Raw genomic sequence first — 24964 nt, forward strand, 5'->3', positions numbered from 1 at the left:
CAAAAAAAAAAGAAGAGGAAGTTAGGTGTTTTATGGTTTTGGGATCATTTTCAATCACTGAACTTTGAAGCAGCAGAGACAACCTAGTGTTTTCCTATCACAGACAAAATGGAATACATTCCACGGAGATCTCGTCTGTGTGCTCACCAGTTTCCGGCCCGCACTTTGTACACTTACGGAGGAGCTACTGTGTGTGTTTGTTGCACGAGCGAATGTGCAGGTGCAAGTTATTTTTAAAGAACAAGGAAGAATGTATGTGTTTACATTAGTGTTAGGGGCAGTTGTTTGTCCATGTACATCTTTAACACGCCTGTCACAGGTAGAGAGGCAGGTTATTACCTCTATAAGAGCATTCGTTGCTACAAACTGTTGTGCGCTGCGGCCTTGGCACACGTGAATAAGGAATTCAACCGTTTTTAATGTCATGTATCTACAGAAAATGAGCACTAGCCAACTGTATGCACACCACTTTGTAAATATGTGCAAGATTTACTGAATGTTACTGCACTGTATGAAGATTTATTTAAAGCTATGTTTAAATTTAGTTTCAGCAAGCGTATAGCTATCGGCCTCTCGACGCGAGCCGCATCTGCCAGATCTCTCCTTTAGTCAGGCGCCGTCGGTTTATTTGTAACGGCGGCGTTTACAGCCTAGGCCGCCGTCTCACCCTCTCTTGTATCATTCCAGCAGTCACTGAAATGACGTGAATCTTTTGTACATTTGTTGATAGCCCCGAGCCCCACGGGTGAACGCCACGCGCCCGGAGACTTTGTAACGATTCCCACCGCTGTAAATGAGATTAATATAAGAGATCTAGACCGAGGGTCCAGGAGGCAGCTTTGTGTGACACGTGTGCGTGTTATGAGCTCAGTTTGGTTTGTTTGAGCTTTGCACTATGGCAGATGCACTACTGTTGTATTACAATATGTACAGAGGTGGTATCAAATACAATATGTGTTTTGATACATTCGAAGTTGAGAAAAAAAGAAAAAGAAGGGGGAAATGAGATCTCACCCCGTATTTTTAGACAATATCTTTTTGAATTGAGATGAGAGTAACGAAAATAACTAAGGATTGTAGATGGATGGAATCAAGGGGAAATAAAATACTGAAACATTGAACCACAACTCCTATTCTTACATATCCCTGTCTTTCCATGTTTACTTTTTATGCTGTTAGCTTAGGGGTTTTAATAGATATTCTGACTTAAAAAACATTCAAAATGTTAATCTTAACATTGAATTAAAGTAGGTGCGACAAAAATCAAACCAATGTATATTGATTGTATATATATTGTTAAAATATACATACAATATTTTTGACTGGAATTAATTACTACCAGAGCCATCAGATTATATGCCTGTAAATTGCCATTTTTTTATTTCAATTATTATTTTTTATTTTTGCGTTACTAGTCAAAATACCAGGAAAAATCCATTTCCCAGCCCCTAAATTGACTGTTAAGATTCATGTTTTTTTCTCACCATCAGTCTTAAACGGTTTTCTGATCAACTTGTGATTTTTCAGCTTATTGACATTAACTGACAAAAACACGATAGGTATATTAAAATATTATTTTAATTTCAAATTACTATGATATCAACGCCCCAGTTGGTTGTTGAAATAAACTTTTGGTATAAGAAAAACTACACACATCAGATTCCTTATACCAGAACACTGAGGTATCAGCTTTCATTAAATAAAAACTGTAGAAATGTCACTGACACATGGGGCAGTGACTCATTGTGAAAAATAACAGTCTTTAAAAAAAGGCTGATGACAGCCAAGACAGAATATGTCAATCTCTGAACTTGATCAACATGATGGATAAATCCGTCCTCAGAGAGAACAGCTGAGTGTGTTTGTGTGAGAGAGAGAGAGAGAAAGAGAGAGAGAGAGAGTTGAGGATTTTCTGCTAAAACACTGACGGGAGTGTCGACCCGTCTGAGGGGTGGGGGGGGGGGGGGGGGAGGTTGACATTCTTTGGTATGTTGTCCAAACAGTTGGGACAGAGCTGGACAGGGGAGTCGCTCCTCTCACGGACGAGGTCAGATGTCAGTCCACGATCTCTCCCGCGTCCGACTTCGTTTTGGGTTCCTGCCACCATTCGGCCAGGAAGGACTCCTCGTAGTCTCCCATCCCCTCAAACTCTGCATCGGGGTTCTCCGAGTCAGAGGCTCCCGTTTCTTCTGGACTCACCACGTCCTGAAAGTCAAACACAACACTCAGTCAAGCAAGCATTACATTCTCTAACCTCCACTCCAACCGGCCAAAGTCATAGTTTTTTCCTTCCTCTGCCTATAAATCTCTCACTTCTGCAGCCGCCTTATTCAGGCTACACAGTCTCAGAGTCCTCCCCCCTCTCTGGTCCAGGCCGTGCGTGGAGCTGGGAGGAGCTGACCTGAGTTAAATAGATGTGGCAAAGCCTCAGTGGCCAACACCTCCCAACCACATACCACACGCTGCTGGCGGAAAACACAGCCCCCCTCCTGCTTTCTCTTCCTTCCCCACTCTGTCTCCCCCTTTCATCCTTAGAGACTTTTTTCCTTTTCTTTTCTGCGTCGCATAACCTCATCCAGCAGATCTCATCTAGTCTGCTCCTTCAAAGTTAAAGTCTACTGTAAACCCTCCCTTTTTTAAACTTATATCTTCTCCAGCTTGATCAGCCAGTTTAGTCGTAAAAGTGACGGATCACAAAAATACTTTTCATATTTATGTGCCTGTTGGGTCGTCTAGTCATGCAGACATTTTGGATTTTATCTCCTAAGGTTTTGAGACGTCTGTCTCTGAACTTCTGCTGCAACAGCAACTCAATGGAGGTTGTTTGTGCAGTTAAAAGAAAAAACTCAGGGATGGAAATCTGGAAACCTCATCAGATAAATTTAGAACAGCGAGATACCACAGTGAGGAAGTAAAGAAGATATGATACACCTCATCATAGTCCATCTAGAATGTGTCATTTCTACCTACACCAATGGGATTATATATTTCTCAACTGACTTACTAGTTCTAACCAGTAATTTTTAGCGATAATAAAAGTATAATCTGTTTAAATCAAGGGTATTTAATTTTTGTAAACAGTATAAATATCACATTCTTCCTTAAAGGTCCAGTGTGTAAAATATAGGTGAAAGGGATCTATTGGTTTTTCTTTACCCTAGAGTGGGCCCTTTATATTAAAATACTTTATATTTACATCTGGAGCGGGTCCTCTCAACGGAGGCCGCCATGTTTTTTACAGTCGTCCAAACTGGACCAACTTAACCTTTTGAGTTTTTATGACAACTGCAGGCTGCCACAGATTCTCTCTCATGTTTGGAAGGGGAAGGTGATGTGAGGGGTATTGAATTGCAACATGCAACTTCACCACTAGATGTCACTAAATTCTAAACACTGAACCTTTAACATAAATAGAGTTGAATTAACAAGGTGATTTTGGTTGTGACCCGTAGCTAATGACGGGCAACATTAGCAGACTTCAAATATATTAATCTCTACTATCTCTATGTTTTAATGTTATTACATATCCACACTGAGACACAAAAATATAATGGATTGTTTCCTGAACCGTATCCCATCCTCAGAACCCGGTCGCACAAACCCTCTCCGACGCAGGTAATGTGGGTCAAAGTTCACCAAAGTTGAACTCCCTGCAAAGCCATGTTGTGCTTTGCATCGCCATAGGACGACAGTTCACCACTGATGTTTTTGCAAAATGTGTGACCAGGCCCTAACACCAAGTTTGCATATTACTGATAATAATCAAACAAATGCAGATGAGAACATAACTTCCATGGACACCAAACAGAAGTTGCTTCAGGATCGCGACCCCTATTTTTGCATTCATTTGCAAGAAAACCGTTACTCCTCCCCCAACACAGACACTTCCCTTTCATTCTAAAATAAAACAATTTGACATTGTGTCTAATCACTAAATAAACTGGATTTCAGCTTCATGGTTGCAACACTCGTTTGCACGTGCAGCAGTAGAAACGCACCTCGTCGTCTGTTTGTAGGTAGTTCAATGCAAACTCCAGCATCTCCTTCTGTTTGGTCGTCTGGTTAAAATACCTCTGGGCGTCCTGAAAAACAAACGTCTCATCAGCTCTCCTGTTGTGACCTGAGCAGCGGCAGCAACTTGTCGCCTTTAAATGACACCGACTGAACAGCAACAACAACAACAACAACAGTTTGGCCTGTTTCAGATCCTGTGTTGGGAAGGTTTAAAGTCCCTCTTACTGTTGGGACAAATTTATTTGAAATTGGAGCCGCTTCAGTGGGTAGACATTTATGAGTCAGTTAAGCTAAAAAAACAGAGCTGGTGCACTGCAGCTGCTGCCCACTCTCCACAGAGCAATAAGAGACGATAAAACCAGTCTGTCTTTATGCGAGTATATGAGTTTCTAATTAGTACCCTGAGGTTGTGTTTACATTCACGCCAAGACCGCTTTATGCTATAGCTGCTCTACTCTGGTCTGGTCTGGTTTAGTGTCGCCTGCGTGAACCCTCTGTTGCCTCTAAACAATCCTGATTACGTCAGTCGGGCCTGGTTTAACCACCGAGGACAGAAATGTGCAAAATGGAAAGTTGAACAGTAAAGATACAGGGCCAACATTGTAGCACGCATTTGCAGATTGTAAACAGCAGAGGTGCAGTGAAAATCAGGAGTAAAATGAGAAGCTAACTGCAAAGCCTGTCTGAGCTGTAACTGATGACTGACATGATGAGCTTCCAGCAAAACAGCCTTTTCATCAATTAATATCTTATCAAGTACACGTTTATAGATTTATACCTTTACAAATCTGATGAAACAATTGGATTGAGCTACAGAGACACAACTCCCCCCCACACATACACAAATAATATTGCCCCCTAAATATAAAGGTCCCGACTCACAGGCCGAGGCTGAAAGTCCTGGTCCTTGAGGCCCCACTGCTCCTGGTAGAAGTGATAATACTCCACATTCTGCTGCATCACCTGGTCGTTGGGGTCAAACAGAATGTAGCTGGCTGCACACGGAGCCGCGTTCTTTGCGTCGTTCACTGTGGAGGAGCACAAAATGATCCAGGTCACATAAACGTATCACACTGACAGCACGCTCTCAAAAGCCTGAATCTGAGTCTTGGTCCTTACGTTTATAATAAGAGAACTGGAGGTAGTGATACATTGTGGCCACAAACTTCTCCACAACGAATCCTCCGACGTTGGGCGTCAGGTGCGCCTCACATTTCACCTTACATTTCAGCATATCAGTGTAGAGATCTGAGGCATTGAGGAGAGAGTGAGAAGAACTGGATTATTTTCTCATGTAAAAGATGCCAAACTGCAGCTCATCTTTAAACTGCTGCTCTACTCACCTGCCAGTGTTGGGTAGAAGTCCTTGAACTCCAAGATCTCATACGAGCCCTCGCAGCCCGCTAAGCAGAGGCTGTATACTTCAAAGTACTGCGTGATGGCCAGCTCCATGTTTTGGGCGCTGTCGCTGAAGTCCCCGCTGTTGTAGAGCGTCACGCTCTTCAGGAAAACGCTCTGGAAAACACATAGATGTGATTAAAAAGAAGAGTGACGATGGGATTAAGAGGCAAACCGGAGAAGGAGCGGCTGCTTCGAGCTACCAACCTCGTATGGCTGCTCCTCGTGGTCGATGAGATATTCCTCCACGTCCAACAGCGTTTTATAGTAGTTCATGTTCTTGACCAGGTAGGGGTCATTGGGGTTCTTCTTCAGGAAGGTGTGGGCGGCCGCCACAGCCTTCTTCATGTTATTGAGCTGTGTAGGAGGATATAGTGTTAAAAGGACTATGGCAGTATTTTAGGGAGGGTCAATAGAAATATGGAACACAGTCTCTCTCAATGACTGGTTATTTTCACTGCTCACAAGATAACATGACCTCTGACCCCCACACTCCCACAATTACTAACATGTGCAGATGTCGTGAAGGAATTAAATGTGGCAGCCTTGGCTAAAAGGATAAACTTAGTTAAATACAGCCAACTCTCTCATCAAAGAATTGGTGCTTATAATTGCGAATCTTCTAAGTCATAATACAAGTCATGTAATTCCTGTGTGGCTGCTTCAAATCGTATCCTATGATAGGGAGCAGCCGCTGTGGTGCTTTGATTCACCTTTTGATTTACCAGATCGTATAAACAAGACAAAAAATATTCAGCCATCTCTAATTTAAAGGTTTCAGACAACGTATTTTGTGATGAGAGTAACCCACGCACGTTTTAAAGGATCACAACAGTCAGAGTGAAGGGGTTTTCTCAAGTGGGCTGTTCCCTTTTAATACATCCATAGGAGGACTCTTCTTGAAGCCAGAATAACCTGGAGTGTGTACCTCCCTTTACCGGGTTTGGCCCAAAACCTACTTTACGACCAAACAAAATCTGCGCATTTGCCTCGTAAGCACAGCTGGTCCTCGTCTCTGTGCGTCTGATGGAGAAGAATAAGGGGGTTGTTTCAGGGGAACACTGACAGAGACGTGGCACATACTCAACTACCGCTCGGTCAGCAGGGGGGCGCAACAAAGCTGCCGTGGGTTTAGACTCCACAGGTCGCCCACTGGAAACTTTCCTCTCGGTGGTTCAGACAAAGTGGATGTTCATGGATGGAACAGCTGCGGACACTTTAGCTGGGAGATTGTGCGCTTTACGCACAGAGGCACTGACGCTAAATGCTCATTAACACTTTGTTCCAATGCGTTATCACACTGAAATTAGTTTATAACGGGAAAAATCCCACTTGAATGTACAACAATAACTTTATTCTAGTACAACTTTACCTATGAGTGATTTCGGTGCCTGGGCCTATACGTTTACTTGGCGCTCCAGTTTTGGGCACAACCATCCACACATTCGGATCTCACCTGGAAGTACGAGTACTGTATGTAACGATACGGCACTCTCTGGTCGAAAGTTTCCAATAAATCCCTTCGTGGATACGCAAGGTTAAACACTGGAAACCCCGCCTTGCACTTCTTCAGGCACGCAGCTCTCAGGAGGATGTGGCGCACGACGCGCAGGCTGTTGTCGGCGAAGAGAGTGTCGTTGTCCCGGCTCACCGAGCTGCAGTTGCGGCTGCAGAACGCCTCGCTGTCCCGCAGCAGCCGGTGGAGCCGCAGGCTGAGCTCCAGGAACTTGACGCTCTCTCCCCATTTCTGCGCCCCGTACTGCTCCATCGCGTATCCGTACGCGGAGTCCAGCGGCATGATGTCCTTCTGGGGGAAACTTCTGAAGCTGTACTCCTCATACTGAGCCTCCGCCAGCGACGGGAGGAGAAGGGCCAGGCACAAGCTTCTCAGGAGCATCGTCACCTCCGCCGGCTCCGGCACACAGGAGACTGGGTGCTGTTCTGAATAGATCAGGACGCTTCCTCTGTCTTCACCGGGCTCTGCTCATGTCTGCCTGCACGTAGGCTCTGAGGGCTGCGGTGAGCTGGACGCACAGAACAGCAGCTTCTGGGCACGACTGTCAAAATAAAAGACAGTCGTTTACGAATTAGATTACTTTACTCCTGTCACAATACGGGTTCATTGTCTTAGAAGTCTTGTGTTATTTATGTTGCATATTAATATGTGTGTGCATCTTGTACTTTAATTAGTTTACATTATTATACATTATCTGTCTTTTAGTATATGTTGTATGGTGTCTTAACTGAAATGTATTATTGTTTATTATTATTATTTATAAATGTAATTAATTGCAGGGAACGTCATGTAACAAAAATGTTACATTCTAGGGTTAAAGTTCGTGTTGCCTTTCTTGTTTATTATGATTATGCATTGCATCTTTTTTTGTTCCTGCATAGATAAGACAAACAAAACTATAAGAAAATGCATCTTTAAGCATATCATGAATATGAATATTTTAGAAATGGTGCAACTGAGCAAGTTGACTGGCTCTGCTGCTGTCAGATTCCAAGCATCTGACTATTACTTTGAAGTCGCAAGTCTGTACTTCCGGTATGAATGGTGTTCACTGAGGTCAACTTGACAGAGACGTCCTAGAGTCCAATATCTCCTCAGTGTTTTCCATCGTCATTATTATGGATCTCATCTTATTATTTTCATTGTTTGTATTCCTGATTGTTTGACTCCAGCTCTCAGACTGGAGATTAAACATTCATAAAATTCACTGGATGTTTGAAGAGCTCCTGTATTTTCCACCTGGTTAGAATCTGCACCGACATTCCAAGACAATCTGACAAGCTGAGACTTGGGTTTTTCATGCTGCAGAGGTCACATCACCTCTGGGCAGATCTAATATGTAATCCCTGACTCTGCATGTTTCATACCCGTGTTGCATGACTGATGGAGGCCTCTTCTTATGAGTTGTTTTATAGGATATCACAGCTTCACATGGGGAATATAAAACAAGGATTCCAGTATGAGAGAACCAGGAACTGTTTATATACAGTCTATGGTCATGACACCAAAAGGACAACTTCAGATGATGGTGAAACGCATTATGATTCTCATACGTGAGTGAAATCATGGGTCCAGGCCTTTGGGCCAGGCTTTACACGTTTGCAGAATTCCATTAGAATGTGGGTGGGGGCCCAGGGGCCACTCCTCCTCATCATCATCTTCCTCCTGCTCCTCCTACTCCTCCTCCTGCTCCTGCTGCAGCTCTGTGGACTACATGATCCAAGAGAGACGGAACAAGGCAGGAAGTTCTGTCCTTCTTGTTCAAAATAAAAGCACTATCAGTCAACAAATCAAGTTTCAAGTTGTAAGTTAACACAGGCTCAATAAAAAGTGTTGGACAAGAGGAGCAAGCCAGCCCAACTTTGCAATAAGAGCAAAGTCATAGAGAATGTAAAGTCAGAAATAGACGAATACTTCAATAAGGTTCAAAGTAGAAAAATTGTATGAACTGTTTGGTTTCTCTATATTTGAAATGAACTGAATAAAATGTTTACTCATTCATTTTTTTGGCATGGATTTTGTTAGGCACTTCGTTACTCTATTTAGATTGCTATACAAATAAACGCATTGTTATTTTTATTTATTTTATTTTATGGTTATTATTATTATTATTATTATTATTATTATTATTAGTAGTAGTAGTAGTAGTAAAAGAGTCTTTCTTGCTTTATTTTTTATTGTTTATGCATTGAATTCCTTATGTTATACTCAGTTTTTTTTTATTTTAGTTTATGCTTAAATTCCTTATACTTGGTATTATCTTTTCTGTTTTACGTATGCTTAACGTTCACTTTTGTGGTAGTTAAATTTCCTTGCATGAGATCGAAAGACTGTATCTTATCCTGAAGGTTACGGTTCAGAAACTTTTTCTTAGGCTCTTGACCCTTATAGAAATGTTTGCATCACATTAATTATCTGAAACTTTAACAAGCATCACAGCTATTTTTAGTAGAGATCGCAGAAAAGAAAATATTATATAAACAACTTCTCTAATTTTTGGGGGCATTTTAAACACTCAAATAATTTCTAGATTTAGGTCCCAAGCTCTTTGATGGCTTTTATTTTGTAACCGGTAACCAGAAGTACTTCCTCTTTTTTCCAGCACACTTTACTTTAAGTCGATCGTCCCAAAACTTGCTGCGGTTCCTCCCGCTGCACTTCAGCCGCATCCCCCGCTCTGGCAGACCGTCCCTGAGCCGTGCGAGCTTCCGCAGTCACCGTCACATTTTCCGGATGGATCTGGTCAGACCCTCGGTGTTGTTCTTCCTCCACGTCCTCTCCGTGAAGTGCATCCCTGATCCGTTAGTGGACGTGGACGTGGATCGGTACTACATCCCCAAGGTTTGTTCTCGGGAGGTTCAGACAGAGGATTTCGTCCGTTATCACTTTAACGGAACTTTATTTGCGGACGGGAAGAAGTTTGACTCCAGGTGAGAAGGCGACATTTAATACAACTCAGTCCAGACTGCTTTCATAAATACTGTCTGCAAAACTTACTCTGCGTGTTGTTATTGCTTTACGAAGAATGTTTAAACTCAGGAAGGAGTAGTAACTCTGACGCTTCAATGGAACATCAGAGCAACACAATAACGCGAAAGTACCGCTTCAGTTTTGTGTATTGATATAAATGTCGCTCAGAAATGGTCATGTTTTCAGTGCATATTGAAATGCACAGTAAAGCATCATGGATGCACAAGCTGCGGAACACAGAGGCGTGCTCAACCTTACGACTGCGATGGATGTAAATTCAGACACGATTCTCTGCAGCTGAGATAACAGCTGCAGACGTGTCAGTAACATGGATTCATTTATCTATGAGGGTACAGATCAGTCCAACCCGGTGTCCCCTCAGATTAACATAAAAAAGCTGGCCTTTGGTTTTATTCACAAATGAATTGTGGGTCGTATTGTTAAGCTTGTAGAAATGTGTCACCTCGCGACCAACAAGCCTGTACATGTGGAGTTCTTGGCTGAGGCGCATATCTCTGTGGTCAATCAGCAGACACAGAAATTCTACTGCGCGATATACTGACATTTATGGTAAACGCATCCAAAGCGTTTTTTCAAAATAAACTGTTGACATGGAGCATATACAAAATGCATAATTGAAAAAGGAAATGGATTGGATTCTATTTAGAATAAGTATATAACGTCACACCTGTCATTTTTATCAATAGTATTTTTACTGTAACAATTTAAAGATTTTACTAAATAAAAGTCATACATTTTTAGCTTCAAGTAGCTAATTTCTGGATATTTCAAAGTACGGTAAAAACACTTTGATCCATAATTCCAGAGAGAGACTGATATGCCTGTCTTTAGGAAAACTCAAATTATCAATGTACTGAATATCAAACATATTTACTGTATAGATTAAGACATTTTTCAAAGTAAAGTCCAACATGTGTACAATCAAATCAGTTCATTTCAGGATATTTCAAAGTTCTATAAAAACACTTTGCTCAATAAATTCCCAGTGAGACTGATATGCCTGTGTTCAGGACCTCTCTGACTACCTACTTACTGAATATTAAACATTTTTACGGTATAGATTAAGAGATTTTTCAAAGTAAAAGCCAACATTTTCACTGTGGAATTGATCATTTCAGGATATTTCAAAGTTCTATAAAAACACTGCTCAATAAGTTCAGAATGAGACTGATATGCCTGTGTTCAGGACCTCTCTGACATACTGAATATCAAACATATTTACTGTACAGATTAAGAGATAAGTAATATTCAGTATGTATGAATGTTTGTTTTCTATACAGTAATTTTTTTTTAATATTAAGTATGTAGTTAGTCAGAGAGGTTCTAAACACAGGCATATCAGTCTCACTCTGAACTTATTGAGAAAAGTGTTTTTATAGAACTTTGAAATATCCTGAAATTATATATTCCACAGTGAAAATGTTGGACCTTACTTTGAAAATTCTATTAATCTATACTGTAAAAATGTTTAATATTCAGTATGTAGGTAGTCAGAGAGGTCCTAAACACAGGCATTTAAGTCTCACTCTGAACTTATTGAGCAAAGTGTTTTTATAGAACTTTGAAATATCCAAAATTGAACTGATTATATTTTACACATGTTGAACTTTACTTTGAAAAATGTGTTTTTTCCCAGGATTCATACTTTTTTGATATTTCTACCTCACGTTGTTTCTAACTGACCTCTCCCTTTACCATCTACAGCCATGACCGAGGCAAAGCCTTCATCAGCCAGGTGGGCCTGGGCAGACTCATCACAGGGATGGACCGTGGTCTTCAGGGCATGTGCGTCAACGAACGCAGGAAGATCACAATCCCCCCCCACTTGGCCTTCGGGAGCATAGGAACTGGTGGGACAAAGATGACCCCAGATGCCGTCACTGCACTTTCATGTTGACCTTTACCTGTGCTAATGAGGATCTTGCGTGTCTTGACAGGTGGTGTAATCCCCCCTGATGCCGTGTTGGTGTATGACGTTCTTCTGCTGGACATCTGGAACACCGAGGACCAGGTCCTGATCCGCACCCTCCACAAACCCGCGAACTGCAACCGCACCACTGGGGCATCAGACTTTGTCCGTTACCACTATAACGGCACCCTGCTCTCCGGTGAGGCCTTTGACTCCAGGTGAGACCAAACACGTCCTGCACCTACAATTACGTCCTGTCGCTGTCTGTGCTTTTCTCAACAGCTTTGACCTGTGTTTGATTCAGTTACTCCAGGAATAGAACCTATGACACCTACTTGGGACAGGGCGACCTCATCAAAGGTATGGACGAGGGTCTCCTGGGCATGTGTGTTGCTGAGAGACGGATCGTCATTGTCCCACCCTTCCTGGCGTATGGAGTGAACGGCTCTGGTATGAAATCATTTTATTAATAAGGCGGTGGCTTGTGTCTGAACATTTCTTTTGGGGACTAACCATAATTTCAGAGGCCATATTGACCTGTTGAAATGTTGCTTTTGTTTTTAGACGTTTAAATGTAATTTTTCTTACACACAATAACTAAAAAATTTGAATGAATTACACCAGTTAATGGTGGATTCAAAGCTTTGTTAAAGCAACACTATGCAACTTTTTAACCTGAATATAGCAGCTTCAATGTTCAATGTTCTACCAGTAGGTTACTTTGGTGATCAGGTAAGATCTCCTGCGGGAAGAGCGTGACTGACAGACGCAGCAGCTTCTTCAAGAGTAATGCTGAACTGTACATCGGTTACAAAAACACATTAAACACCAGCGTTCCTCCTCGATTTAGTGAGGAAACTGCAAACAAGAACAGAGTTTGGTATAATTTTTTTAAAGCGGCAACTCTTCTGGTTCAAGCTGTTGGCGATGGATAAGGAATATCCTCCGTCAGCTCAGTGAGTGGAACCACGTAGTCAGAGGTCATCAAACCGACACGGAGCCACTCCAGAATTAAGACCCATGTGCGGCTGTAGAGGGCACTGTTGCTCAGTAAAAGTTGCATAGTGTTGCTTTAATCAAAAGTAATATAAAACAATTCTTTATTAAAATATCCCGAAACAACTAGATCTATTTTATACAGTATATTTTTTCTTTCATCATCCAAAATATTTCCAACACACCCATAGAAATCTTACATTTTATTCAAGATAGAGGGACGTTTCATTTTGTCTCCTTTTAATCGCTTCATCTGCTGCCCCTGCTATAACCCTCCAGGGCAAACACACAGTTAGGCAGTCAGCTGATTTTTCCACTGTTTGTAATTGGTTACTCATAATGGATCACGTTTACTGATTGACATTTGGTGTGAATGAAACTGTAACACATAAACTCATCCCTGAACAAGATTTGGGCCTAAGTTCACATCAGGTAGCGTTTCATCGGCAATGGCGGTGAACACAACAATGATCCCACACTGCCTCACTACATCATCCAACTAGGTCTTCTGTTTTCATTGGAAGACCCCTACCTACTGTTAAAGAAGGCCACCACTGGTTTCACTTCATCTCTGTCAGCTATGTTAAGCATATTTGACTTGATCAGACCTGCAGCTCTTGGGTTCCCCCCCTCCCCAAACAGGAACTGCGGTGCCTCCTCAGGCCACACTGGTGTTCGAGGTGCTGCTGGTTGACCTGTTCAACCCCAAGGACGACCTGATAGTGGAGGTGAAAGAGAGGCCACGGCGCTGCACCCGCAGGACCGTGACGGGCGATTACATCCGCTACCACTACAATGGCACCTTCCAGGACGGCACGGCCTTCGACTCCAGGTAAACCCCGGGATTTCTCCGCTGTCTGAAAGCGATGGAGGCTTAAGCAAAAAGGAAAGCTGACCGTCACTCTTCTCTCGGCAGCTACCAGCGTAACAGCACTTACAACACGTACGTTGGGAAGGGATATGTGATCCAAGGGATGGACAAGGCACTGCAGGGGCTGTGCATGGGAGAGAAGAGGAGGATTACTGTTCCTCCTCACATGGCGTACGGCGAAGAAGGAGTTGGTGAGTTTGATGCAGACTGGAACAACATTCCACTGAGTCTTATTTCGGTTTGTAACACTAGTCTGTTTATGTATTTATTCGTCTGCCTGTAGGAGACATCATCCCTGGCTCTGCCGTTCTCGTCTTTGAAATTCACGTCATCGATTTCCACAACCCCAAAGACCCGGTTAAGATTAAAGTTACCCACAAGCCTCAGGAATGCAATCTGATGAGTGAGGCCGACGACCTGATTCAGTATCGCTACAACTGCTCCATGATGGACGGCACCCTGCTGTACTCCTCGTGAGACCCCTCTGCTGTTCACTCTGCTACACTGCATCCTCCTCCTCCCAGTTCATGCATGTAATCATCACTGGCCCCCTTGTCTGACAGATTACAGTGGCCCTAGAAGTGCAAATAGCATACGTATCAATGTCAGGATGCATGGCTCGAGGTTGTGATATACTTGGGAAAGATTTTATATTTAGTTTTGGTTTTAATGTGGAAATGAGTGGTAACATGTTACACGTCACTTTACAGGGACCATTACGAGTCACCTTCCACCACGACTCTCGGAGCAAACAAGGTGATTCATGGTCTGGAGGAAGGTTTGCGTGGCATGTGCGTGGGCGAAAGGAGGGAGGCGGTCGTTCCTCCCCACTGGGGGCACGGTGAAGATGGAGGTCAGTCATTGGATCTGTGTAGATTACATCCTGCCCACACTTTTTCCTTTTCACCCTGAGTCACAGTTTGTCCCCTCTGTCTCGTGGTTCTCTCCAGCCGGAGGGGTCCCCAAGAGCGCTGTGCTCTTCTTTGAGCTGGAGCTGGTGGAGCTGCAGAAGGGAGTGCCCGAGGGCTACATGTTTGTGTGGCTGGGAAACGGGCCCGACCCCCTCTTTCCTGCTATGGACCTCAACGGTGACAAAGAGGTCCCTCTAGAGGAGGTACGCAAACGCTCAATGGGTATCAGCAGACAACCGAAGTTATTTCAACAAACAGCTAAATAATTATAACTCTCATTTTCTCCAGTTCTCCTCCTTCATTATGATACAAGTGAAAGAAGGCAAAGGCCGACTCCGGCCAGGGGTCGACAGAGACAGCATCATTAAGGACATATTCAACAACCAGGACCGAAATGCAGATGGGAAGATCGTAGAAGACGAGCTGAAAGAGCAGGTGGAGGAACCAGTGAGACGAGATGAGCTTTAAGAAGAACGTTCAGTATTTTTGAGTGTTGGTAAGAAACAGGCCTGGGGTCCCACTGTTGTCTTAGCAACTGTTGTGCAGTCACTTTTAAGGATGTTTGGGATAATGAAGGACTTTTTGTTCTTAAGGCATCAAGGTTTGCTTTTCTAGATTCTATTAAAACATCTGAACGACATACCACACAGCTGCTGCAGCAGATCCACATTAACACAAGAAAATATTAGAATTCACAGGGTCAGTATATCACGTACATCAAAGATGTTTTTGAAAATGTGAAAGAAAGAAATATCTGTAATGGAAATATGTTCAACTCCAATTTTACTTTCAAAACTACTCAAACATTTGGGCGTGGCTGATCTTCAAAAAGACACCATGTTATATAAACTTGTAGCCAATATTGTGCCTGACATTCACTTGATATCAGAATGATTAAAACCACTGGTTGTACAGGTTGTTGTTGATGAAAACGTGTTGCTAGTTTGTATAGTAATACAAATTGTATAATAAACATTTATACCAAAGAATACCTTGTGCGACATAAAATAAACTGTTTTATAAAAAAATTTTTTAAAAGATTTTCTTTTGTCTAGTCATTCTGTTCATGCACCTGTGGATCAGTTCAATGTAGTGGCCTCCTTTTTGAAATAAAAACATGAAACCGAAACAGATGAAATAACATTTTATTTCAAACAAGTTGCAACATCTGCCATGGAAATGAGTTTGGACAAAAGAACCCAAGACTCATGGCACAAATGACGGAAAACAAAGTCTGTCTTTGTTGACTGTTGCTTTCTAAACTCTAAAATGTTAAACGGTTTTAAGAAACTTTTTGTTGGATTGCAAAAATTTGACTGTTGTACAGTATAAAAGGTGAAATCATGTAAATCCACCAAAATCCTTTTCTGGATGTAGCGGTTAGTTCTCACAAATAATTACTGAACTCAGATATTAAATATTATAAAATCTGGATATTTCTGCTCACCTATAATTAAATGTGTCATCGTGCACCATTTACCGACACTGTGGTGTTATGCGCTACTAAAAAAACAAGGATTTATTGAAAATTACAATCTGTATTGTATGTTTGACTATATAACCAGAACCTACAAGACGTGGCCGAGACAACACATGGAATATCTCATGTAAAAAACAAGTTTCAGGTTAAAATGAGCTGAAAATAGTTTTATTGCAGGAGGCTGTAAACCGATTTCAAGCCAGAAGTTTAACACCGTTGTGTATGTTTTTCTTTCCCTTATTATTTCCTATATGAAAACTAGAACAGTCTGACAACCAATCGTCCCTCAAACAAGTAGAAAACAGCACCCATCACCGAACACACTCTTAACATGCTGCACAGTGCGTAGACACTGCAATTCTGGCTTCCACCATATACAAACATTATGGTCGAAAAGGAGTATAACCATAAACACGAGAGGAAGGACAAGAATATAAAGAGTGACGTGGTGTTTGTGAGCTCTGGAAGTCAACTGGACTTGTACAGCGATATGTGGTATCCCAGACTCGTTCACTAAAGTGTATAACTTTTAGTAAAATAAAAAACACTATAACCATTCTTAGCTGGTTTGTCGATAACATCTGGAGATAGGCTTCTTCATCTTATGGCACCAGAGAGCCCCCCCGCTGGCCAGAGGACAACAAACACTCAGTTCACTTGTTGCCAGTGAGGTAGAGCAGTACAGCATTAGGAACTACCAGGGTTTCATCTTTTATCAGCACAATGTCATATGCGTCCAAGTATGACTGCTTCCTCTCTTCCACCTGGAAAACAAACAAACAAGTGTGGCTCGAAATGACCTTTTTCCACTGGTCAAAGCCTCTTAAACCCAGTAACATCTGGCCGTTGTCTTCAATGGGAATGGATACAATCAGGACTCAATCACATGGGTTTTTTCAAAGGCTCGAGTCATCAATGATGGAAACACAACCCTTGGGTGAGTGCGCAAATTTGGCAAGACAGTGAGAGAGCACCTCAGTGCATTTATTACGTTGAACATGACACAGAACAGAAAGGCAAACTACTTTACTGGCAAGGCCAATCGTTTTTGCGTTTTGCTAGTTGTTGAAATTAGCATATACCGCAAATTTCGGTGTGAAAGAGGTATATGGCTTTACCACAGTAAAATGTTTGTGTGAGCTATTTGAGTGTAGATGTAAACATATTAAAATGCGCTTCATCTCAGGCTGACAGATGCTAAATATTGATTTACAGACAATTCGATGATCATGAGGGTTTGTGCGTTTTTTATTTACCTTGTCGTTGAGGAACCCGATCTTGAGGATGTTCTCCATGTCCTGCACCCCGTCAGCCATGGTCAGATCTCCCAGTGAGTCCCCCATCAGCACCACATTAGGTCGTGTCCGCAGCTCCTGGAAGTGGCCGGTGTTGAGCAGAGCGCCTTCCCTTTTATTGTAGATGTGGATCAGCACTCCCTTGAAGGCTTTCAATACGCCCTGTGGAAGCACACAAAGACAGAGTCAGCATCATCTTAAGCCTCATCGCTGCCACGTGGGGTTGGATTGTTTGTATGTGGTGTCGCTACTCACACATTCATCGAAGTCCATGTAGTTGGAGAAGACTTTGACGTTGGGGTGGAAGACCCCGGCCTGGCGAATCACCTCCTCCAGGACGTCTCCTATTCCAGCAGAGAAGATGAGCAGAGGGATGCTGTGCTCATGCAGGTGATCGAAGAAGAGCTGGTAGCCCTCCCTGTAAAAACATCGAGCTACCATTACAGTTCAAAAGGTCTTAATTTATATATTTTTTACCTAAAAACTACAAAATGGACTAAGAGGAGGCAGGTTCACTGACCTCAGCATGGCCTCAGACTGCCGCACCACAATGGCCAACTTGTCTTTCCTGATATCCTGCTTTACCAGGAGTTCATGAGCTTGAGTCCACCTGTCAGAGACAAACGCAGAACAGTTTTATGAAGGCAAGAAATTGCAGAAGATTATATTTACATTAAAAAGGGGTTTTGAGACACTCACCACTCCACCATGAGGGGCAACTTCTCGGCTATTGACCGTGTACAATCTATCTCTATGGGGTAGTATTTGTTGAGCAGGTCCTTCAGCTACAGGAGACGGGTAAATAGTCAGGAAACCACATTCAGACAGGATGGAAAGATTGCACTCAAAAAGAGTAAAATCTACAGTTGATGATTTGCTGTCACATTGTATCACATATTCCGACAGAAACAGACAAACCCTGTTCCAGATAAAAAAAAATTTAATACATTTTTACCATTTTAATGCTTAAAAGATTTCTGGGCTTCCTGAAAAATATGCCACTTGCAGTGACAAAATAATGAAGAAGAAAGATTCAAGAGCAAGAAGACTATTATAAGGGCACAGGTTGCCATTCGATGTATCATTCCCTAGAGGGCAGTATTTGAATGGTCCAGTATGTAATATTTGGGTTAAAGGGATCTATTGGCAGAATTGAATACAAAATAATCCTAGTAATGTTTTCACCAGTGTGTGATCATCAACATTTTTACGAATTGTTGTTTACTTTACACTAGAATGGGCCCTTTATATTATATGTTAACAATTTTGAAGTTTTTAGAGAAATAGGTAGTATGTCACGAATACAATCATTAAAATATCTCACTTATACTTTTTTATGACAATTAATTTGTTAATTCATATTCAAATACTTCATATTTACAGCTACAGAGGCGGCCATGTTTTTTTTTACAGTAACCCAGACAGGACAAACTAAATACTTTTTGAGTTTTTATAACAACTGAAGGCTGCCTTGAGGTGAGGGGTATTCAGCTGCAATATGCAACTTCACCCTTAGATGTCACTAAATTCTACACACTGAACCTTTAATCATTAGTTTCGAGGAGATTTCCAAAATATCCTAGTTTTGCAAAGGTCCTGACATGGGGAGTGTTTCAACTCCATGCCATTACGCAATGTAGGCATGATCTGTTCCAGTTTTAAATAGGAAAATAACTATATTCTTAAATGGTATGTTCTATAGGGTGTGTACTTTATGTAGTAAATTGCAAGCTATAGCAACATTATCTTGTGTAAAACATTGCTCAGTATTGCAACACAAGCATGGATCAATACACGTTTAAACATAAACTAAATAAACTACATGTTTTGTGCAAGTTTAGTCAATGGCACCGTCCCAACCAAGGGAAATCCTGCTTCCAGCTTACCTTTACTTTGCATTCCTCTGTGATAAGCATGCTGTTGTCAAGAATATCTGCAAACAGATGAAACAACGTTCAGCCACAAACCAAATTTTGTAAGCAAGACAACCTCCCCACCCAAAAAACACCCCCAGTTGGACTTACTGTGACACGTTGGGCACCTTTTGCCGTTGTGTGCAAACCGTGTTAGGGTCATGTCAAAATCTGAGATCACCTGTGATGTTTAGAGGAAAGAGTGTATTATAAGAACTGTTTAGTTTTTTCTCTAATCAACAGATTCCGTTTCAAAGAACAGGGTGTGTATACCTGCACGGTGTTGGAGCCAGCCTTCACCATGGACTCTAGGATCTCCTTCACCCTCTCTGGGTCCTTCATGCACACCGAGGGGTTGGACAACTCCGGGATCTTAGTGAGGGAAATTGTTTCCAGGAGAAAGAGGGACACTGTCATTACAAAAATGTGACACGTTGGAATTGTTTATTCGTGCATCAGGCTAGCTGATCAGTCAGGCGCTAGCTTCAGATAGAGTAGCGCACTATTTTATCTAGCCTACTTCCAGCGTACAATACATTTCCAAGCTCCAAAACACACACGAGTCACAGATCTAATAATGTCATAAATATTTCAGCGTGCTATAATTAGCTCGCGTACAGCTAGCACACAAAGAGAAGTCAGCTAGCTAACCTCATTACAGTGAGGAAACCCAGCTCAGCTAGCTGGTAAACATGTACGTGAAGTAGCGTGTTTTCTTCCCGGTGAGAGGGATTCACGTTGACACAGACACTTTACTGGAGATTTTACCATTTTGTTGAGGCGTTTTATCGGTTTGTTAAAGGTTAGTTTCACTGAAAGCTTGTCATCAGCGGTCAGACTCTGTCCTCGTTGATGTGGAACCTAGGCATCATCTGAGTGTTATTCAAACGGGTTCTGCTGCCTTGCTGTACACTCGGGAGAACGCACAACTCATTGTCAAAATAAATCGGAAAATAGTCTTGAACATGACTTTACTATAGATTCATTATATGTTATGAAAAACTAAAAAACATGAAAATGTTACTTGTTCCAGCACGGACCAAAACACTTAAAGTATTGACTTCTTTTTATGTAGTATGTTATTTCCGAGGGAAAGAGGAGTACTTAAAGGCAGCACTACTACTTGCATAACTTGAGGGTGGGACGGTGTGAACTCTTCCCCCTGAGGCAAAGCCACGGATACAAGGTTCCTACTTGCTCCTTTATCTGCGGGACCATGATTTAATACTGGTAAGGGAACCAAAACAGGCTCTAGTTCATGTAGAAAGTATAAATAGATCAACCATTAAAAAATAACACAGATGGGTGGGTAGCTTCTAGCAGAACAGCTAACACTGTGGGACTTAAATCATTTAACTGTGTTTCAGCAGCCATAATTCACAAGAAGTATTACCAAGAATGCAAGAATACACTATATGCGCAGCCGTCTGTCTTACAAAACAACTTTTATTGCAAGTGATGACATTAGCATTTCTTACATCCAATATTAATTACACAATGTCAGACTTATCACATGCAAAGTAAATATGTTGGAGTGCTATTTGTGTTGGTCATGATGTGGAAATGAATATCATTTCTGCACTTTCTGAAACTTCTGAATGTCAGTCACAACACATTTATATAGCACCCCTTTTTTTCCGCCTGTAAATCAGATTTTTGTTTTAAAGTCTATTTTCTTTGGCGGGAAAAGGGAGACCACAGGACAGGACAGACAGAACAAAACAGAACAGAACAGAACAGAGCGGATCTCTGATATACACTCAGCTGGTATTGAAGTACAGGAACACAAGGTTGTGCGAGACATTTAATGTAGGGAAACAAATCTGCAAATCATAACATGTTCTCTTTCTTCTTTCAAACACAAAATCAAACCTTACTGGCTGAAAGCTGGCTAAGACATTACCAGAATACAATCACCTTGTCCGATATGAAACAAATAAAACAAGCAAATTCAAAGTGCAGTGGCAAATTAAGTCCCTACGCTTCTGTAAGACTTTAACAATTACATGTCGAAAAGTGCAGTTCGAGAGAAGCTTTTTGTCGTTCTCTGCAGGGCGACAACGCAACACCCCACATATCATACACAATACACACCCCCTGCACTCACACACATACACGTTTTCCATGGACCTTTCTTGAACGAATGAGAACACACCAATTATCAAACTTCCAAAGTGCAAACAAAAGGAATGATTAAGCCATTTCTAATGACTGGTGCTTAATGCAGAGGCCAAATATTAGGTTTAAGTTTCGCAGTAACTCAAAGGAATGATTTCATCACATCTTTTCATGACAGTTCTCTCATCATTCCACCGCCTGCGAAACCTGGAGGGACATTTGTCGTGTTCAAGTGCTAGACGAGCAACAAAAATGACAGAAATATACACTGTACAACAGTCGGAGAGAAACTGCAATCTAACGGCACACTAGTCTACAGGACTTAAAGATCAACAGCCTCTGGGAATCTTATTTTGTTAAGTTGTCCAGGCTGCACAGCAACAAGCGGAGCAATTCTAGTAGAGCAACTATGATAAAAGTAAGACTTATGAGGAGATTGTCACAGTGTTACAGTGGAATGAGACTTCATTAAGCGACTTAGGACTGAATGCAGGAACGCAGTAATTTGTTATGTCACATAGCCTTACAAGTACAGGGATGTAAAATATCCATATAAATGTTTACATATACAGCTTTATACTATTAAACAGCATCTATACCAACATACTTGACAAAAGGATAATTAGTTGTTGGCTGTTAAATAACACTCTTATTCACATGTTTACATCCGCCGTGTCCCTCCTCACAGACCAGCAGCTGGTCAGCACATGCCTGCCCACCTTTTCCATGGCTTTCTATAAATCAGCCATTTACACAACACAGTATGAGAGCAGATGGAAAGAGTTAAGAATGAGGAAATGCAGTATGGGAGCGACACAAGACCCACTGTGGCGTGTTATATACAAATAGAGGGTCGATGGTGATGGTTGCGAGAGCATGAGCAGCAGACGTGGACCAGCTCAACATTCAATCTGTGACTGGAGCTGCCGGCGCAGGGTGAGGGTGCGCCGGTGAAGCTGCTGCATCTGCTGCATACGATCTCGCTGCCGGGCCAAGTTCTGGGGCATGGGGTAGCGCTGGCAGCCATACAGGAAACGATAGGGGATGCGGACATGGCATGCGGTGGCTCGGCAGCGAGGCTGAGGCATGGGCGGCAGCAGCATCCAGCGCTTTCTCTCGGCACAGTAGCGGTAAGCCTCTTTGCGGTACTGCTTGTCCACGTCGTCGCTGTTCTTCCAGCCTCCGATGATGAAGACGTCCTCATCGAAGTGGCAGATGGCTGCCCCCTCGATGCTGGTAACCTCTGGTGGCAGGCTCTCCAGGATCTCATCAGAGATGCGCAAGCTGATCTTCTGCTTGGCAACCTCATCCCGCACTGTGTAGCTCTTGGGGCAGCAGGAGGCCGTGTGGTAGAAGTTAGTGGGGGCCACGGCCATCTGGAAGATGCAGTAGTTGTCAATAAGAGGCAGGGAGTCGACATCTTGCCACTGGCGGCTCTCTGTGTCATAACGTGTGGTCACCGTCTTCAGTCCATCGTCATTATCTGTATCGACAGGTGTGCGTGCCGTGACATACACATAGCGGTCCTCCACACTCACCGCCTTCACATCCCGCAGGATTTTGGGGGCAGCTTCCAGATTGTGCCACTTGTCCTGCTCGGGCTCGTACACACTGACATCTTTAAAACCCGGACTGAAGTTGCCATGGCCACCAATGCTGTACAGGATATCCTTGATGCAGGTGAGGCCAAAGGAATGCTTGCGTGTGGTCAAGTTGCTCACCTGCTCCCAGGTGTTACGATTGGGATTGTACCGCTCCACCGTCTTGGCAAAGCCCGGCTCCATAGAACCGGCTACGTAGACGTGGGACTCTGTGGCAGCGATAGCGTGGCCGTCCAGGTGGTTGTGGATGTGCGGCAGGTTGACCCAACGGTCCTCGTAAATGAAGTAACCGACACACTCGCTCAGGTAGTCCCCCCCTTCTGACACGCCGCCTACAACCATGATAACGTCCATGTTCTGGCCAAAGCGAGGCTGAAAGGAGGCCATGTGGGAGGACCAGAGCTCCATGTCAGCTGACTTGAGGTTTTCAAAACGAATGGCGTGGCCCTCCACCGCCTCGGACACAAGCCGGAGACAGGCCTCGTTGGCGGCCACCAGGCCCTCAGTCTTCACCACCCTGGTTAGGTAGGTGGGCTTGATTTGGGGCAGCCTCAGGAGGCGGAACAGCTCCTCAAAGTAGCGGCTCCGATCATCTGCGTTCTTCTGCACCCACTTCACCACCGCCTCAAACAGCACCTCCTCGGAGTCCACCGTGATCTCCGCGTCCGACAGCCAGTCGCGGACCAGGTGAAAGGGCAGCGTGTAGAACTCCTCATCCTGGATCACCTTGTGGAAGTTGCGACGGATCATGTCTGCAGCCCGCAGAGCCAGCTGGTCCAGGGTGTACATGTGGGCCAGACTGTGCACGGCCACGCAGTTGGTCAAGCTCAGCTTCTTCTTCAGGAACTCACCGCAGAAATCCTTCAGTTGCAGCAGCAGGAACCTAACATGGAACCAACAGAGAGAAATACAGTAGAGACCATGAACAGACCCTGATGAGTAGATACAATTATTATGATTTGCATGGTTAGGGGCACACACGCACACACACACACACACACACACACACACACACACACACACACACACACACAGTAAACAGCTAATACCTGTCAGCTAGCTCCAACACTTCATGTACATTACAGGTGCTCACGCGTATTTCCCCTGTGTACATGTACTGGATGACACTCTCCACAGTCTCCGCGTCCGGCCCCAGCTCGGAGCTCCACTCCTTCATCTCCACTCGTCCGGTCAGGGACTCGGAGAACTGCCCTGACAGCAGGGGGGTGAAGTAGTCGGTGGCCGCGGCCAGGACGGACCTGTGGGCAGAGAACTCACAGCTCTGGACGCTCTCGCTGGCCACCCCGCTGCTGAAGGCCAGTGTCACGTCGCAGAACAAGCCCTGCTTCCTCTGCTCGTTCTGCCGCCGCGACAGCTCCGAGCAGTGCGAGGAGGAGCTGAAGTCCTCGGCCTCTTCCGCGTCCCCGTCTCCTGCGAGGGCGCTGGGTGTGCCGCTGCCGCTGCCGCCGCTGCCACCGCCGGCACTGCCGCCGCCGCCGCTCCTGGTGGAGTCCTCCGGGTTGGGGGCCGCCGCTGCCATTGCGCTGCCGGCGCTGGAGGAGAGCAGTGCTGGGGAGAGAAGTGGACTAGAGGCGGTGAGGAGGCGACATACGCAGCCACACATACATGGAGTCAAAACAGACACGGACCCGGAAGCGCGTTTCTTCTTCGGCGTTTCACGTCGAGCGACTTAAAGGGGAACATACATGATGTCAGATTTACAACACATTCATCGGTACATCAATACTTGCGCATTTATCATAATTATGAAAAATGGTCAAATTTTGTATTTATAATCAGGCAACAATTCGTACACACTACAAATGGCCGTTAAGGAATCACTAACGGAAGTCTTAAGGATCAACGAATAAGAACCTAACTTCCACTCGGTAAACAGACAGACTGACTGACATGCGCAGTGGGTGACAGGAGATGTTGACGTCTGCAGATC

At 43.5% G+C, this 24964-nt stretch overlaps 4 protein-coding genes across 4 annotated transcripts; 1 reads left to right on the forward strand and 3 right to left on the reverse strand.

The window, feature by feature from the left end:
• Window positions 1–1966: 1966 nt before the first annotated feature.
• Window positions 1967–7426, reverse strand: p3h4 (prolyl 3-hydroxylase family member 4 (inactive)). The gene is made up of 7 exons (XM_053443389.1): window positions 6869–7426; window positions 5620–5769; window positions 5358–5529; window positions 5134–5262; window positions 4897–5042; window positions 3999–4082; window positions 1967–2205 (listed from the first exon to the last, which is right to left on the reverse strand). Exons 1-7 carry the CDS (start codon window positions 7307–7309, stop codon window positions 2056–2058), a joined length of 1272 nt encoding a protein of 423 aa, XP_053299364.1. The 5' UTR covers window positions 7310–7426; the 3' UTR covers window positions 1967–2055.
• Window positions 7427–9547: 2121 nt separating this feature from the next.
• Window positions 9548–15644, forward strand: fkbp10a (FKBP prolyl isomerase 10a). Its single transcript, XM_053443381.1, has 10 exons — window positions 9548–9858; window positions 11624–11769; window positions 11857–12046; window positions 12133–12278; window positions 13467–13656; window positions 13741–13886; window positions 13979–14168; window positions 14406–14548; window positions 14646–14809; window positions 14895–15644. The coding sequence occupies exons 1-10, from the start codon at window positions 9662–9664 to the stop codon at window positions 15072–15074; spliced, it is 1692 nt and encodes a 563-aa protein (XP_053299356.1). The 5' UTR covers window positions 9548–9661; the 3' UTR covers window positions 15075–15644.
• A 91-nt stretch (window positions 15645–15735) lies between these two features.
• Window positions 15736–20222, reverse strand: LOC128458525 (cytosolic 5'-nucleotidase 3). The gene is made up of 9 exons (XM_053443392.1): window positions 20063–20222; window positions 19568–19666; window positions 19406–19475; window positions 19268–19314; window positions 18081–18166; window positions 17902–17991; window positions 17637–17799; window positions 17343–17543; window positions 15736–16850 (listed from the first exon to the last, which is right to left on the reverse strand). Exons 1-9 carry the CDS (start codon window positions 20063–20065, stop codon window positions 16740–16742), a joined length of 870 nt encoding a protein of 289 aa, XP_053299367.1. The 5' UTR covers window positions 20066–20222; the 3' UTR covers window positions 15736–16739.
• Window positions 20223–20720: 498 nt separating this feature from the next.
• On the reverse strand, window positions 20721–24905 carry LOC128458514 (kelch-like protein 11). The gene is made up of 2 exons (XM_053443372.1): window positions 24063–24905; window positions 20721–23896 (listed from the first exon to the last, which is right to left on the reverse strand). The coding sequence occupies exons 1-2, from the start codon at window positions 24635–24637 to the stop codon at window positions 22312–22314; spliced, it is 2160 nt and encodes a 719-aa protein (XP_053299347.1). The 5' UTR covers window positions 24638–24905; the 3' UTR covers window positions 20721–22311.
• Window positions 24906–24964: the final 59 nt, after the last annotated feature.

Source organism: Pleuronectes platessa, chromosome 16 (genome assembly GCF_947347685.1).
Source record: "Pleuronectes platessa chromosome 16, fPlePla1.1, whole genome shotgun sequence".
In the NCBI taxonomy this organism is placed as follows: Eukaryota; Metazoa; Chordata; class Actinopteri; order Pleuronectiformes; family Pleuronectidae; genus Pleuronectes; species Pleuronectes platessa.